General features: G+C 43.3%; 1 protein-coding gene across 1 annotated transcript in view; it reads right to left on the bottom strand.

Moving 5' to 3' along the window:
* Window positions 1-12,782, bottom strand: part of GLI2 (GLI family zinc finger 2) — a 200,149-nt gene that overhangs the window by 36,413 nt on the left and 150,954 nt on the right. Inside the window, exons 4-5 of the mRNA XM_035128745.2 lie at window positions 3,909-4,111; window positions 1,713-1,904 (exon numbers count right to left, since the gene is read on the bottom strand). Coding sequence (XP_034984636.1) covers window positions 1,713-1,904; window positions 3,909-4,111 — 395 coding nt within the window. The remainder of the gene's footprint in view (window positions 1-1,712; window positions 1,905-3,908; window positions 4,112-12,782) is intronic.

Raw genomic sequence — 12,782 nt, 5'->3', positions numbered from 1 at the left:
ACTGGAAATTTCACTCCAGAGCTGCCTCCTGAGAAGAGTCATGTTAAAGGCTGACTAGTTTATTGTGGGCATGAGCGTAAGTATACAAGACCTGGCTTTAACAGATGCGCAATGTGAAATGAAGCGGTGGCGTGCACCCAGATGCAAGAAGAAAACATAAGGTTGGCTATTCAACAATCTGGAACATCAAAAACAAAGTGTTGTGTTTTTCTCCTCTACTAAACATCATGCGCACTGAACCTATATATGTGCATATATAGTCACCATCTTTCCAGTTCACTTCATGGAACAGTGCCTACCAAAACACATGCCACTATACAGTCCCTCTGCTACAATTCACCCCTACGTACCGATAAATCCACAGAAAACACCTTGTTCAACAAAGACTTTTTCCTAATGCACCACACAGCTATGGCAATGCAATGACTGCTGTGGTATTTTTACCCAGTTTGACTGCCTAATCTGTGGTAAACTTTCTTCTACCCAAGACCAAATATGGTAATCACTTAGCAACTCAGGATACAAGCTACTCAAGTTTCAGAGGTGAACAGTTCCAGCCCCAGACATTTCTTTCTTTCTGTTGTCTCATTTTTCAGTCAGAACCACCTCTTCTGCTTCTGTAAAAAAGCAGGAATACCAAGTGCCCAATCCAGCCAAGGTTAAGTACGTTTAAGTCCTGTTTCTTTCATTGGAAGCATAAAGCATGTGCTGAAATCAACAGGACCCAGAATAAAAGTGCTTCAACTTAGATAGATTGTGCTCAAAGAAGCAAGCAGGCAAACAAAACTCCACTGACTTCAATAACTGGAGAAAACACTTATGACAAAACAGGCGAATTAATTCTTCACCCTCTTAACTGTTCTGAAGGGCCATCGCTGCTTCAAAGCATGCAACCTAAATAGGCAAAGCAGGCAAAATGTTGGACAACAACTATTTCCACCCCCTCTCTCTGTGAGAGGAGGTTGTCCTGTGTGGGTTTGCATATTGTAAAGTCTGATGGGGGCCTTCCCTCATTAGCAGTACGAAGTTCTTACAACTCATACTCTGAAGCTTCACAGTACCTGATGAGTCTAATGAAGGGTGCTTTGTTAGCAACAGCATGGGAGTGTTTGCAATGTATGCTGTATGCTTTTGATAGACAATCTCAACAAAACAAAAAAATGAGGGTGGGGCCCTTTGCTGCCCTGGTTTCCCCATCTGTGTCTGTCACAAAAAAGGACCTACAGTCAAGCACAAAAACTAGAGAGGCCTGGCTGGATCCATCACCCTGTACAAAGCTTCCTGTTACAAAAAATATAAACACACACACTTTTACAACGAGGACACTATCGTGAAATCCACTGCTAATTACAGATGCTAAGTGTGCTCCTTATAATCATCAGGAGCATGATGGCTGCCATCTGCTCTAGGAACAGTCCTTGGGACTAAAATGCCCTCAGGGTGTACACAACCAAGGGCTCGCCCAGACTTGCGCTTGTCCCGTGCCTGGAAAGCATGGGTCCAGACAGTTTTCAGCTTGCCCCACGCTTTCAAGTGGTTTTGTCCTTGCCCTGCTGATTTCCTTTGGAAAGCCCACTCTTTAGCAATAAATCGGAGCAAACATCAACCAGAAGAAAGCCCGATTGACGTTCCAGGGGTCAAGACCAAATTCCCTCAGGAGAAAGTGGCAGGGCAAGGGGAGGTCTGGGTGAGGCTTCTGCTTCCTTACTCACCATCTATAGGGCTGAGGTAATCATGAAGGTGCGCTGCACTGGCTGCTCCCGCACTCTGCATAAGGAGGTCCCCGTAAGGATTTGGATGGCTGGCCATGAGCGTCATCTGGTGATAGTAGTCCGCAGGGTTGGCTCCTGGCGGAGGAGGGGGCAGGCCAAAGAGACCTCGTTCTTTCAGATGCTCGTGAGCTACTGCACGGGAGAAAGAGCGAAGGGGGAAGAGGAGGGAGAGGGAGAAAGAAACAACAAGAATAAAATATTTCCGGAGAGTAAAACCACTGCCGTGACACTAGAATCTCCCCTCTCCCTGCCAAAAGGTTGCAGTTACGACTCTGACGTATGCTTAGGACGTGTGTGCTCTCTGTGGACAAAAGACACCAGGCTGGGGCCCTCCACATTCCTCCATTTCCGCAAATTTATAAACAATCTCTCATTTCCACCCCCTTCTAATAATCCTTCTGTATGAACACAGAGTTCACCAGCAAGAGCAAGAGAGAGAGAAAGAAAGAGAGAAATGGAGGAAAGGAGGGGAGGTGGCGAGGGATCCGCGCGCAGCAACGTTGTCAGAATTAACAACCCAGGCTATTATGAAAGAAAAAGACAAACACGGTCCAGTTAACGAGAAGCAGCATAAGAAAATTAAAGCAGGGGTCTAATACGCAGAGTGAGAGGGGGGTTGTGTGTTTAGTGCCTGGCAGTAGAAAACCATTTGGCTTGCCAGAACCAATTATCCTCACTTTTGCCCATTTGTGAATTTTCAAACCTGCTTCTCCGTCCGCTCTCCATTAACTTATTTATTGTGGCTTGAATGAGAGGGGGAGGGAGAAAGAAAGAAAACCGAAAGCCAACACAAAGGCCCCTTTCTAAGGCCAAGTAATAAGAATTTTTCTTTTGCTGGCAGGAAGGAGGCTCGGGAGTAGTAAGAGGGAGAAAGACTACAAGAGCAATAAAATGCATCTGTAGTTTGCTTAGAGCAGAGACTTGGAATCTTAACACTTGCTAGAGGGAGAGGCCTCTGGGACCAGCAAAACCAAAGCAGCAGCAACAGAAAAGCCAGGCATTCCCAGATTGGTTAAGTCTGCCAGGCTGGATTCTACCGTAGTTCTGATTCTGCATAGCCTGGATGCTGGGCTTCATCAAATGTATAATTCTGCTTGTCACCCGTACTGGTGCTCATAGTGCAGCATCCTTTCTGTGATGGCAGCACTCTCCCTTCAGAAAAGCCTGTCAAACCAGCTCAGTTTTGATCACCAACTTTGGTAATAACATGGAAGTGGCCTTTCAAGGAGGAAGATCTGATGTTGTGTTTGCTGCTTTGTCTTTCTATTGTTATAGGGTTTAAGTATTACCATTGCTATATGCAATGTAAGGTGTCTAGAGCACAAATTATTTCTTCACAAAGAATGAAAGCTTTGTAAGATAACACTAAATACTTCATCAAACAAAAATCTATAGCAGCATACTCCTACAAATATTTACTCAGAAGTACCACTGTGTTTGTCAAAGGGCTTTCTAATGTTTTTAGAATTGCAGACTAAGTATCTTGAAATACCTGTACTTGTTTATTAGCAGAGATGCATGTGTCATTCAGACTTCATTTGAAGTCAGTTTTTTCCTTCCCTCTTAATTTTACAATCCCAGTTAATTTTGAAAATTATTTTCTATATTTTATGAAGGCATTCTGTAATAAAAGCAGTTATTGAAGAGCAAATGTATAATTCAAGTGGACAATTATTGCAGACTATGGGCCATACAGCTGTCACCTGAGCATTTGCATGTAGGTATTTGGGCAGGTGGGCTGCTACCTACTGAACTTGGTTTTTGGTATGACTAACTAATAGTGTCTTTTCCTATTTACCATTGATATGAATAGATGATGAGGACCAAGAACGCCCAGGAATATTAAGGCCTGCAGTGTTCCCAAGCATCATTTTCTTTTTTTAAAAATCAACCTTTCCCTCCAATCTGATCGCATTTCTCTTCTCCTCCAACCTAGCACATAGCATGGGTGTTTTACCTCTCCTCCTTCACAAGCGGAAGCAACCTAATAACATAAGACACTGTCATTTTCAAATGCTTCAAATGGAGAGTTTACTTCATCCGCAGCTGCCCTTGCATACTGGCAGCTCCCACCATGGAGACTATCCTTGAGGTGCCTCGATACACAGCAACAGCCAAGCCTGTGTTCCCACTTACCGTCAGCTGGGCTGAGGCCTCGAGCTGCCGAGATCATAGAGAGGGTCGGGCTGCCATGCATGGAGCGGAGGTAGTGCTCCATATGGGGGTTCATGTACGCGTGAGGGTGGTTGAAAGGCGACTCTGCAGGCCCCGCAGGGTGTGGAGAAAGCCGGATGAGAGAGATGTCGGAGATGACAGGGCTACCGCTCAGAGTAGGAGGTCTGCAAAGGAGTTAGAAAGAAGTCCCGTCAGTGGGAAGTTTTGTTCGGCCTCTTTAGCATATTTTGGGTATATTAGCATACTGTGAAACACCAAAACAAATAGTAGTTAAGGCAGAACATAGAGCCAGCTTAACCATTCTCAAATCTAGCCAACACCACCTTTTTTTCATGGCCACAGGATCATCTGTTGAGGCAGAGAAAAAATGAGGCGTCTTATTTCTACACAGTACAGGCCAAGGGCTGTAAATCGTTTAAATGGTTTTAAATGCTTTTCAGCTGATTAATTAGTTAGGTGACTACCTGCACATAGTTCTGCATATTAGCTACATCCAGTGCTTTTTTCCGGGATATGCAGGGGTACGCATACCCCTAAACATTTTGTGAATCTGTTTGGCCCCATTGAAGGGCAGTATTTCAATATGAGTAGGAAAATGAAAGTACCCCATCAACTTTTTTTAATAGAAAAAACCACTGGCTACAGCCTTTCCTGGGCAGGGACAGCATGGCCGCTGTTCTCCATGCTTGAGCAACCTCCTGTTTAAACTACTTCTCCTTCAGACAACTTGGGGATGACAGTCCACCTGGTGATGTCCTAGTGCCCACTAGAGAAAACAATTATTGCTTTCAAGCATTGTTGTGGGTTTCCAGAAGGTATCTCTTTTATTACATTTATATCCCACTTTTCCTGCAAGTTGCTCAAGGTGGCATACCCTCTCCCCCCACATTTATGTTTACAAAAACACTCTGAGGAAAGTTAAGCTGAGAGTGAGTGACAGGCCCAAGGTCACCCAGGGCTTAGTGGGGATTTGAACCCGGGCCTATTGGATCCTAGTCCAACACTCTAACCACAACACCACACTGCCTTTGATTAGGTCTCTGGGTAGCCACTGTGACAAGTAGGATGCTGGACTTTTCTTTTTTTCCTTTTTCCTTTTTGGAAAACAGGCATTATCATTATGTAATGATTCCCAACCTCTACCTGCAAGACAGTGTAATTTTTGTTACATGGGGAATATAACAAGGATTCCCTACTTCTTGGGACCTGCCTATGCCATGGTGTGGCACACAGCTTGTTAGCATCTCTGGGATTTTGGCTGTGATGACATCACCCACCCCAGTGATCTGCGTGTGCAAAGCTCTGTAGGGTGCAAGCTTCCTGTCTCAGGAAAGGTTGGAGATAATGAGGCAACTGTGCAAAATGTACCAATTTAATTCCTATTGGTAGAAAGGGCTGGCAGGGGAAGAGAAATGCGAATCAAAGCCTGTGTTTCAGATTTGGCTTGAGATCGTTACCAATAATCTCTAGCCACATCTGGAAAAAATGAAACAGGATTAAAAATAAAAAGAGTGATGTCATTAAGAAAACATCTGACATTTTAATGCTGAGGAAGCTAAATTCAAGTGTGTGTGACTACATTGGGGAGGTGGGAGCAGGAGGGGGTGGGATGTAAATTAAAAGCAGTCCCAGACTACCCTGACCCACGGAGCCTGCCTTCATGCATAAGCCTCGAAAGAAATTCTCTTACATACACAATAAGCTCCCCCTTTCATCAATACTCAGTTTCTCCCAACAGGATTGTGAATGCCTTTGATGCCGACTTGGAACTATGTATTACTTGGTTTATGACTCTTTTGAGTCCATTCCGATCAAACTAGGAGGCCAACATCTAAAGCCTATTAACAATACCCAGGGCTTGCTTTTCATTTTTGCCCAAAGCTTATACAGGGGAAGTGGAGTCCTTCACTGAAACTTCTTTGCATTGGCTAAAAATGGGAATGCAAGATGATGGGATCAAGGTTTTAGCTGGAATGTGTGCTACATTAGGGAAAGTAATGAGTGTGTATAGGGACGCGGGTGGCGCTGTGGTCTAAACCACCGAGCCTAGGGCTTGCTGATTGGAAGGTTGGTGGTTCGAATCCCTGTGACGGGGTGAGCTCCCATTGATCAGTCCCAGCTCCTGCCCACCTAGCAGTACGAAAGCACGTCAAGTGCTAGTAGATAAACAGGTACTGCTCCGACAGGAAGGTAAACAGCGTTTCCATGCGCTGCTCTGGCTTGCTGGCCACATGACTGCGGACAAACACCGGCTCCCTCGGCCTATAGAGCAAGATGAGCACCGCAACCCCAGAGTCGTCCACGACTGGACCTAATGGGGTACTTTTACCTTTTCCTTTAATGGCTGTGTATAAGGGGGGGGGTGTCATCACCTAAATATTTCGTCATCACTTTGGAAGGTCATTGTTTACACAGAAATTGGAAGCACCTGCTGAACACCTCAACATGCAGCATAGATGGAGAATGCAACAACATCTGAAAAATCTAGATGACCCCACCAGCTAATTTATTTACAAAAAGGACTGTGAATACTCTGTCCTCAGAAGGGAGAGCACCACCAAGGATGTAATAAAACAATCTACACTAGCAGTAACTGAACATAGGAAGCTGCCTTATATCAAGTCATATTTTGGGTTACAAACACTTCGGGTTACAAACTCCGCTAACCCGGAGGTAGTACCTTGGGTTAAGAACTTTACCTCAGGATGAGAACAGAAATCGCATGCTGGCAGCGCAGCAGCAGCGGGAGACCCCATTAGCTAAAGTGGTACCTCAGGTTAAGAACTATTTCAGGTTAAGAATGGACCTCTGGAATGAATTAAGTTCGTAACCAAAGGTACCACTGTATTGTCTAAACTGAATGAAGTCAGCTCTTCAGGGTTTCAGACAGGGGTCTTTCTCAGCCTTACCTGGAAACACCAGATGGAACCTGGAACCTTCTGCTTGTAAGACAGATGTTCTACCACTGGGTTAAATCCTTCCCCTCTAAGGCATTCCCCCCCAAAAAATGAACAGGAGGTGTGTGAACAGCACAAACTAATACAACTGAAAACCACCTTCATATAATTATTGCTTATAGTTTCATGTGAAAAGGAGAGGTGTACCATGGTGTTAATCTCTGTCTCTGCTGTCATAAGCAGACCCATTTTAATAGCTTCAGTAAGTTTAATATATAATTACTGCCTAAACCATTTCCACTGTTGAACCAAATTGTTCCCAAGCCTAAGTATTTATGGATCATTTACTGGCTGCCACTTCATCTCCCACCTACAACACCTGGGGTCTTCTTAAAGGAAGGATGCCAGTGAAGAACAAACTATACAACAACTGGAGAAAATTTAAGAGCACCTACTCTTTGAGTGTTTACTTCTTAAGTCTCTCCCCCCCCCCCCCCCCGGAAAAGGAAGTCTGTATAAGCTCATATGGTACAACTAAATCTAATGAAGGATAAACCTATACTATAGAATTCAACTGGTCATTCATGCCCCAGGCATCATGCTGAGAACTGTAGTTCTATGAAGATTTCTAACAGATAATACTTTGTACCTCACAAACTACAACTCCCATGATTCTTGGCAAGGGAAGCCATGACACTCTTGCTGATATAAAACTTTTATTAAGCGTGAAGTATGTATTTTTTTTTGTAATGACAGAAAGAAATTGTTTTATGGTAAACAAATTGAACGATCACTTAGGAAATCAGAACCTTGTTTTAATTTTATATGGCTACTGCTGTGGTGCTGGATGCCTGTCTCCGATGAGCAGTGATTCAAACTTGCAAATATTGGCTTGGATCCCAATAACAGTATTTTCCAGAAACTGCCTGTTCGAATGAAATGCACTGAGTTCCACCCAAAGGCAATTTTGTGCTAGAATAAATGCTTCTGCTTGTACAAACCAGAGTCCTAATTTCCACCAACCCCTTTGCCCCATCTACTTACTACAGCCTTCTGTGCCATATCTCATACATTTCCCAAGTTCCTACCTCCAGAAACAGCTTTTCAGGGGTACAAGGGGATTGGAGTGCTTGAGTGGAAGTGCAATGCCACCACCAGACACAACCTAATCAGATTTTACATTTTCACTAGGAAGTGAGGGTCAGCACCAGTTGTGGATAATTTTGGCAAATTTTACCAATTCCTCCTCCCTCCCCCGCTCAAGCATCAATGCTTATTTTAGTCTTTCCTTGGAGCATCTATGATGGGGAGAGATGATGTACCTGGGAACTGAAGAGCGGGAGAAGGATCCCAGTGAGAAAGGAGCAATCTTGCTTGGAGCATAATTTGCAGCCATGAAGAGATCTCAGATTATTTCACCAGCTGTCAATAGTTTCCCCTGCTGGTGCCATATTCTGAGCTACCTGTCAATGTTGAAAGCCACCCTGTTGTCTTAAGGTCTGATGTACATTCCTCCACAGAGACAGGGAAGAGAGGGATCTCAGCAGTTGGGATGTGGTGGGGTGTAGGAACAGTGTACTACTGCCAGTAAGATATATTAGGACCTGACACCTGACACATATAATCAGCAGGACCTCAGGAATGTCAGTTGTTTCCAGGAGTGAAATCAATTCCCTGCATCCTTGTGGGCTAAGGCTAAGCTTAATTTTCTCAACAGCTGTGGATTCTTTGATGGGGCACAATGAAAACCAGAGTAAATGTATGGGGTTGTGTCCATCCTTGCTTGCGCAAAGACTTTCACTTGTGTGACATCACTTCCCTCCCTCTCCTGTCCCTGCCCACCCCACGCTGTTCTGGAGGATTGAGAGAACTTCCAGAACAGATTTGGGGGATGCATGCAGAGAGCAGAGGAAGTTCTGCTGTGCAAGTAGAAGTCCTTGAGCGAACAGGATGACTTCGCTGAATACAACCCATGTTTTAGTCAATGTCAAATATGCTGAAGTAGGGCAGGTCAAAACTGCCTCCTGGGTCAGAAAATTAAATGCAACAACACCAAGAGAAATAGATGGAAGCACAGTTCCTGGAAGGAAACCCCACTGCAGATCCTGGAACATACAGATGTGGACGTAGTGATCCTCCTCAGCTTGCCTTGTGCCTTTCTCTTTACAAATGATGCTATTTTTTTAAAATCAAGGAAACTCTTTGAGAACATGTAGAAAAGAGTTCTGGTGTTCTCCCAAAATATGGAACACCCTTCACTGCACCAGAGCTCAACACAAAAATCATTGTAAGGTTTTTTAGTTTGGCAGGATTAAGTTTTTAACAGGACGAGACATTTAATGTGACTCTTTTGTCCTTCTGCCGTTTACAGTGTGAATTCCAGCTTGGTCTACTTGTGCACCTAAGCATTATGGTGATAACAATCCTGAGGTGGTTATAGTAGGCTGTACCTTTTTTTAGATGAGAAGTGGGAGACCACCAGTTCTGAATGGTCCTCCATCCCAAACCCTGAAAGAAAGAATTACACAATAGGGAAAGGTAGCCCCACTCAAGTAGCTGTGCTACTTTTTTGTTTGCAGGGAATTGTTGTTTTTACATGAAAAAATATTTTAAAATATTGCCCACCACCTGCAATCCAAAATGGGAAAATCCATTCTCCTAGCTCAGATCGCTACCATCTCATTCCCACTTCATTCTGCTGTTTGGGCAGACCATACCTAAGAGCCATTTTCCCACGAAGTTAAGTTAGTGTGGTGAGTGCATGGTCTTATTTTGGCCTGGGGAACTTGTGTTCCAGCATGCTGATTGTGGTCTTATGTGTACCTATACTTGTAAACTCTTTCAAGATAGCAAATTTTGCTGCAATCCTATATGCACTTACCAGTGAGGAAGCCCCATGGAGCACAATGGGACTTACTTCTGGGTCGACATGTATAGGATTGTGCTTTGTCCCTCATCAAACTTAGCACATGAAATTCAACAGGCAGTGACAGGCCTAACTGCTATAGCCAATAGTATATGGCTAAATCATTGGAGTAAAGAAGGTGAACCTCAAATACGTAGCCCCTGCTCCTCCTAGGCAAACATCAAAGGCAGAAATTAGAACTGAGATGGGGACCTCTGAAACCAAATTAAATTAATGCGGTAAAGACAGAACTTTGATTCAAACTTAATAATGGTAATTTTTGTTGCTGTTTAACATGCCTCACAACCCACTTTTACAGGCATATGTTTCCATACTACATCAAAGGAAGTAAACATTCTGCTTCAGGGCCTAATATCCTTTTTTTAAATCTAATTATCGTACTTACATGTTCTTTTTATTTTAAGTCCAGCAAGCCCTAACTTTTTTGGAACAAACCTTTCCGCAACAATGAGAGTTGAGCTGACGGCTCGCAAGTTCTTCTTAACAGAATGTTTTTCTTTTTTAATCCATAAAAGTTATAAGTACATTTTAAAGCCAGTTCCCAACATTCTGACACACGAGAATGATTAAGGCTGTACTCTTAACCCGGTGAGATTGTGGAGAAGCTGGCGCTTCTGGGACTGGGCCACCCCAAAGGAGGACAGGAAGACAGGTGTCACCATATTATGACAGTGTCCCCAAGTGAAGTACTTTATTTCTTCTCCAGAGGAATAAATACAGGAGAACTCAAGTTGTACCTGTATCCATGCTCTGGTAATATCGTTTAGATTACTGTATGTGTGCCCACCTCTGAAAATGGTAGTGATGGACTCTGTCCACCCCCCCCCCAAATGTACAGAGAGTATGTGGTCCCCACCAAGGGGTCCTTGCGAATTCAGGACCTCCCTCACTTTGGAAGGGCCAAAGCTCAGTGGTAGAACATCTCCTTTGCATGCAGTATATCCCAAATTAAATCCCCATCATCTCTAGGTAGGGCTGGGAGAGACTTCTGCCAGTGAATGCAGACAATACTGAGCCAGATGGCAGCTAATGGCAGTAAAATACCACTTGGACTTGTAGGCTTTTGGCAAAACGATGATGAGAATTTATAAAAGAATGTTTTGAGAAAGGTGCAGGAGGAAAGGGGGGCAATTAGACTAAGCATACATCAAGTATCATAAAACACTTCTTCAACCTAGGAGCAACAACTCTGGGCCTGTCAAATACATAAGTGACCACTATAGTTGCACATCATTAGAAGAAAAGACTAGGCAACAGTGACTGGGCTCTCTTATCATGTCCCTGTATAATGTTGAAATGCTTCTGTAAGTGCCAAGATTGCCTAAAATGATTGCGCAGAAATTAATGCGCCCCAAGAGAGGCATACTTAAAATTATGTGCTTAACTCTCTCATTGAAATCAACAGAACTTTTTTATATAAAAAATGCTTATCTGTGGCTGGATTGTAACAATCAATAGGAGAAAAGCAACCTACCTACCACTCACAGTTTTCCATTATAAAGGTAACAGCTTTCCATTGTCTAAGCAGAGGCTTCCGCCAGGCCTCATCTCTCATTCTCTCAGCACATGCCTCTGTTTCTTATGCAGACACATATCTGTACACAAATCCCATTCTGCTTGACCCCAAGATCACCCTGCTTCCATTACAACATTGTTGTAGGCTGAACCAGACTTGCTTCAGTGTCAGGCCTAGAATGCCATTCCCTTTGCGGAGCAGTAATAAAGAAATCGCTGTTTTAAGCTGACAAAGAACAGATTTCGTACTGAGTAAACACTGGTGTTTTGGTAGGGAAATTAAGTTATAGAATTGTTTCTAGAAAGAGAAACCGACTCATACAGATGGACTTTGTTAAGACACTACAATCTGGTACCATCCACACAGGTGAATTATGAGATCTATAGGTGAATTATGAGATCTATAGTTAGTTAGTTAGTTGATAGACAGATGATAGATATAGATAGATAAGATAGACCCATGGGGTCACGAAGAGTCGGACACGACTAAACGACTAAACAACAATAAGATAGATAGATATGGTGTTGCTTATATAATGCTAGATGGCCTGCTTTGGTCACAATATGAAATGCTTGGGTGCACCAGAGAAGGGGTGCGTGTGAGCCAATACGTCAAAAGATTTATTTTCTCTCAGTGTCCCTGTTTGACCATGTCAATAAACCACAGGGGGATGTCCAATTGGTGTGCAATTTTCTGTCATTCCTCCTCTCCCCTGCAACCCCTTGCCCCTCCATCTGCTCTGGAGGATCTTCCAATCCTTCTGGGAAGATTCAGGGAGGGTGAGGAACTGTAAGGGAGAGGGGATATTGCTGAAAATGGCTTCGTTCCCCATTTCACAGATAGATGTATTCCATCCCTGAAAATACACCAATTGGATGCCATCCTGTGGTTTATCGTTATGTCTGAACACGGAAACTGAAAGAAAATAGATCTTTTGACATGTTGGAGGAGAACAAGTATTTTGTGTTCATTCCTGAATCTGTGCGCTTAAGACTGTGTGTGCTTGAAAACTGGCCAAATCTAGGGCTCTTTTTATGATCTGAGATTTCTGCAATGTATGGCATATGATTTTTTACCATTTAGCAGTGGACAGAGGCTTACTTATACACAGTATAATGTTTACAGTAGGCTGTCAGCATGCAGCATGACGTAAGTCCCAATGCTAGCCAAATAGATATTATTTGTTCTATACATAAAGCATTCAGCAAGTTTTTTTTTAAAAAAGGCATGCTTAGTCTAGAGTGCAAAGAAAATACATTCATTTTTGCTAATTTAAAGTAAAATATGACTCATTTTAAAAAGAGACATTTGGCTGCAATCCTAACAGCTTAGCCATTTGCCAGGTACTGAAAACCATCCTATTTAAATTCTATATAAAGAGCACTTATATAAATAAAAGACTTTATACGTATTACAGTTCTACAGAATGTAAGAGCCAGCCAGATTTCTGAGCAGCCAGCTCAGAGAGAGGGAGAGATGGAAACCGGAGTATAGAA

The sequence above is a fragment of the Zootoca vivipara genome, chromosome 1 (genome assembly GCF_963506605.1).
Source record: "Zootoca vivipara chromosome 1, rZooViv1.1, whole genome shotgun sequence".
NCBI classification, from domain to species: Eukaryota; Metazoa; Chordata; class Lepidosauria; order Squamata; family Lacertidae; genus Zootoca; species Zootoca vivipara.
Note: the sequence above shows the minus strand (reverse complement) of the source record. Positions and strands in the feature narration are given on the sequence as shown.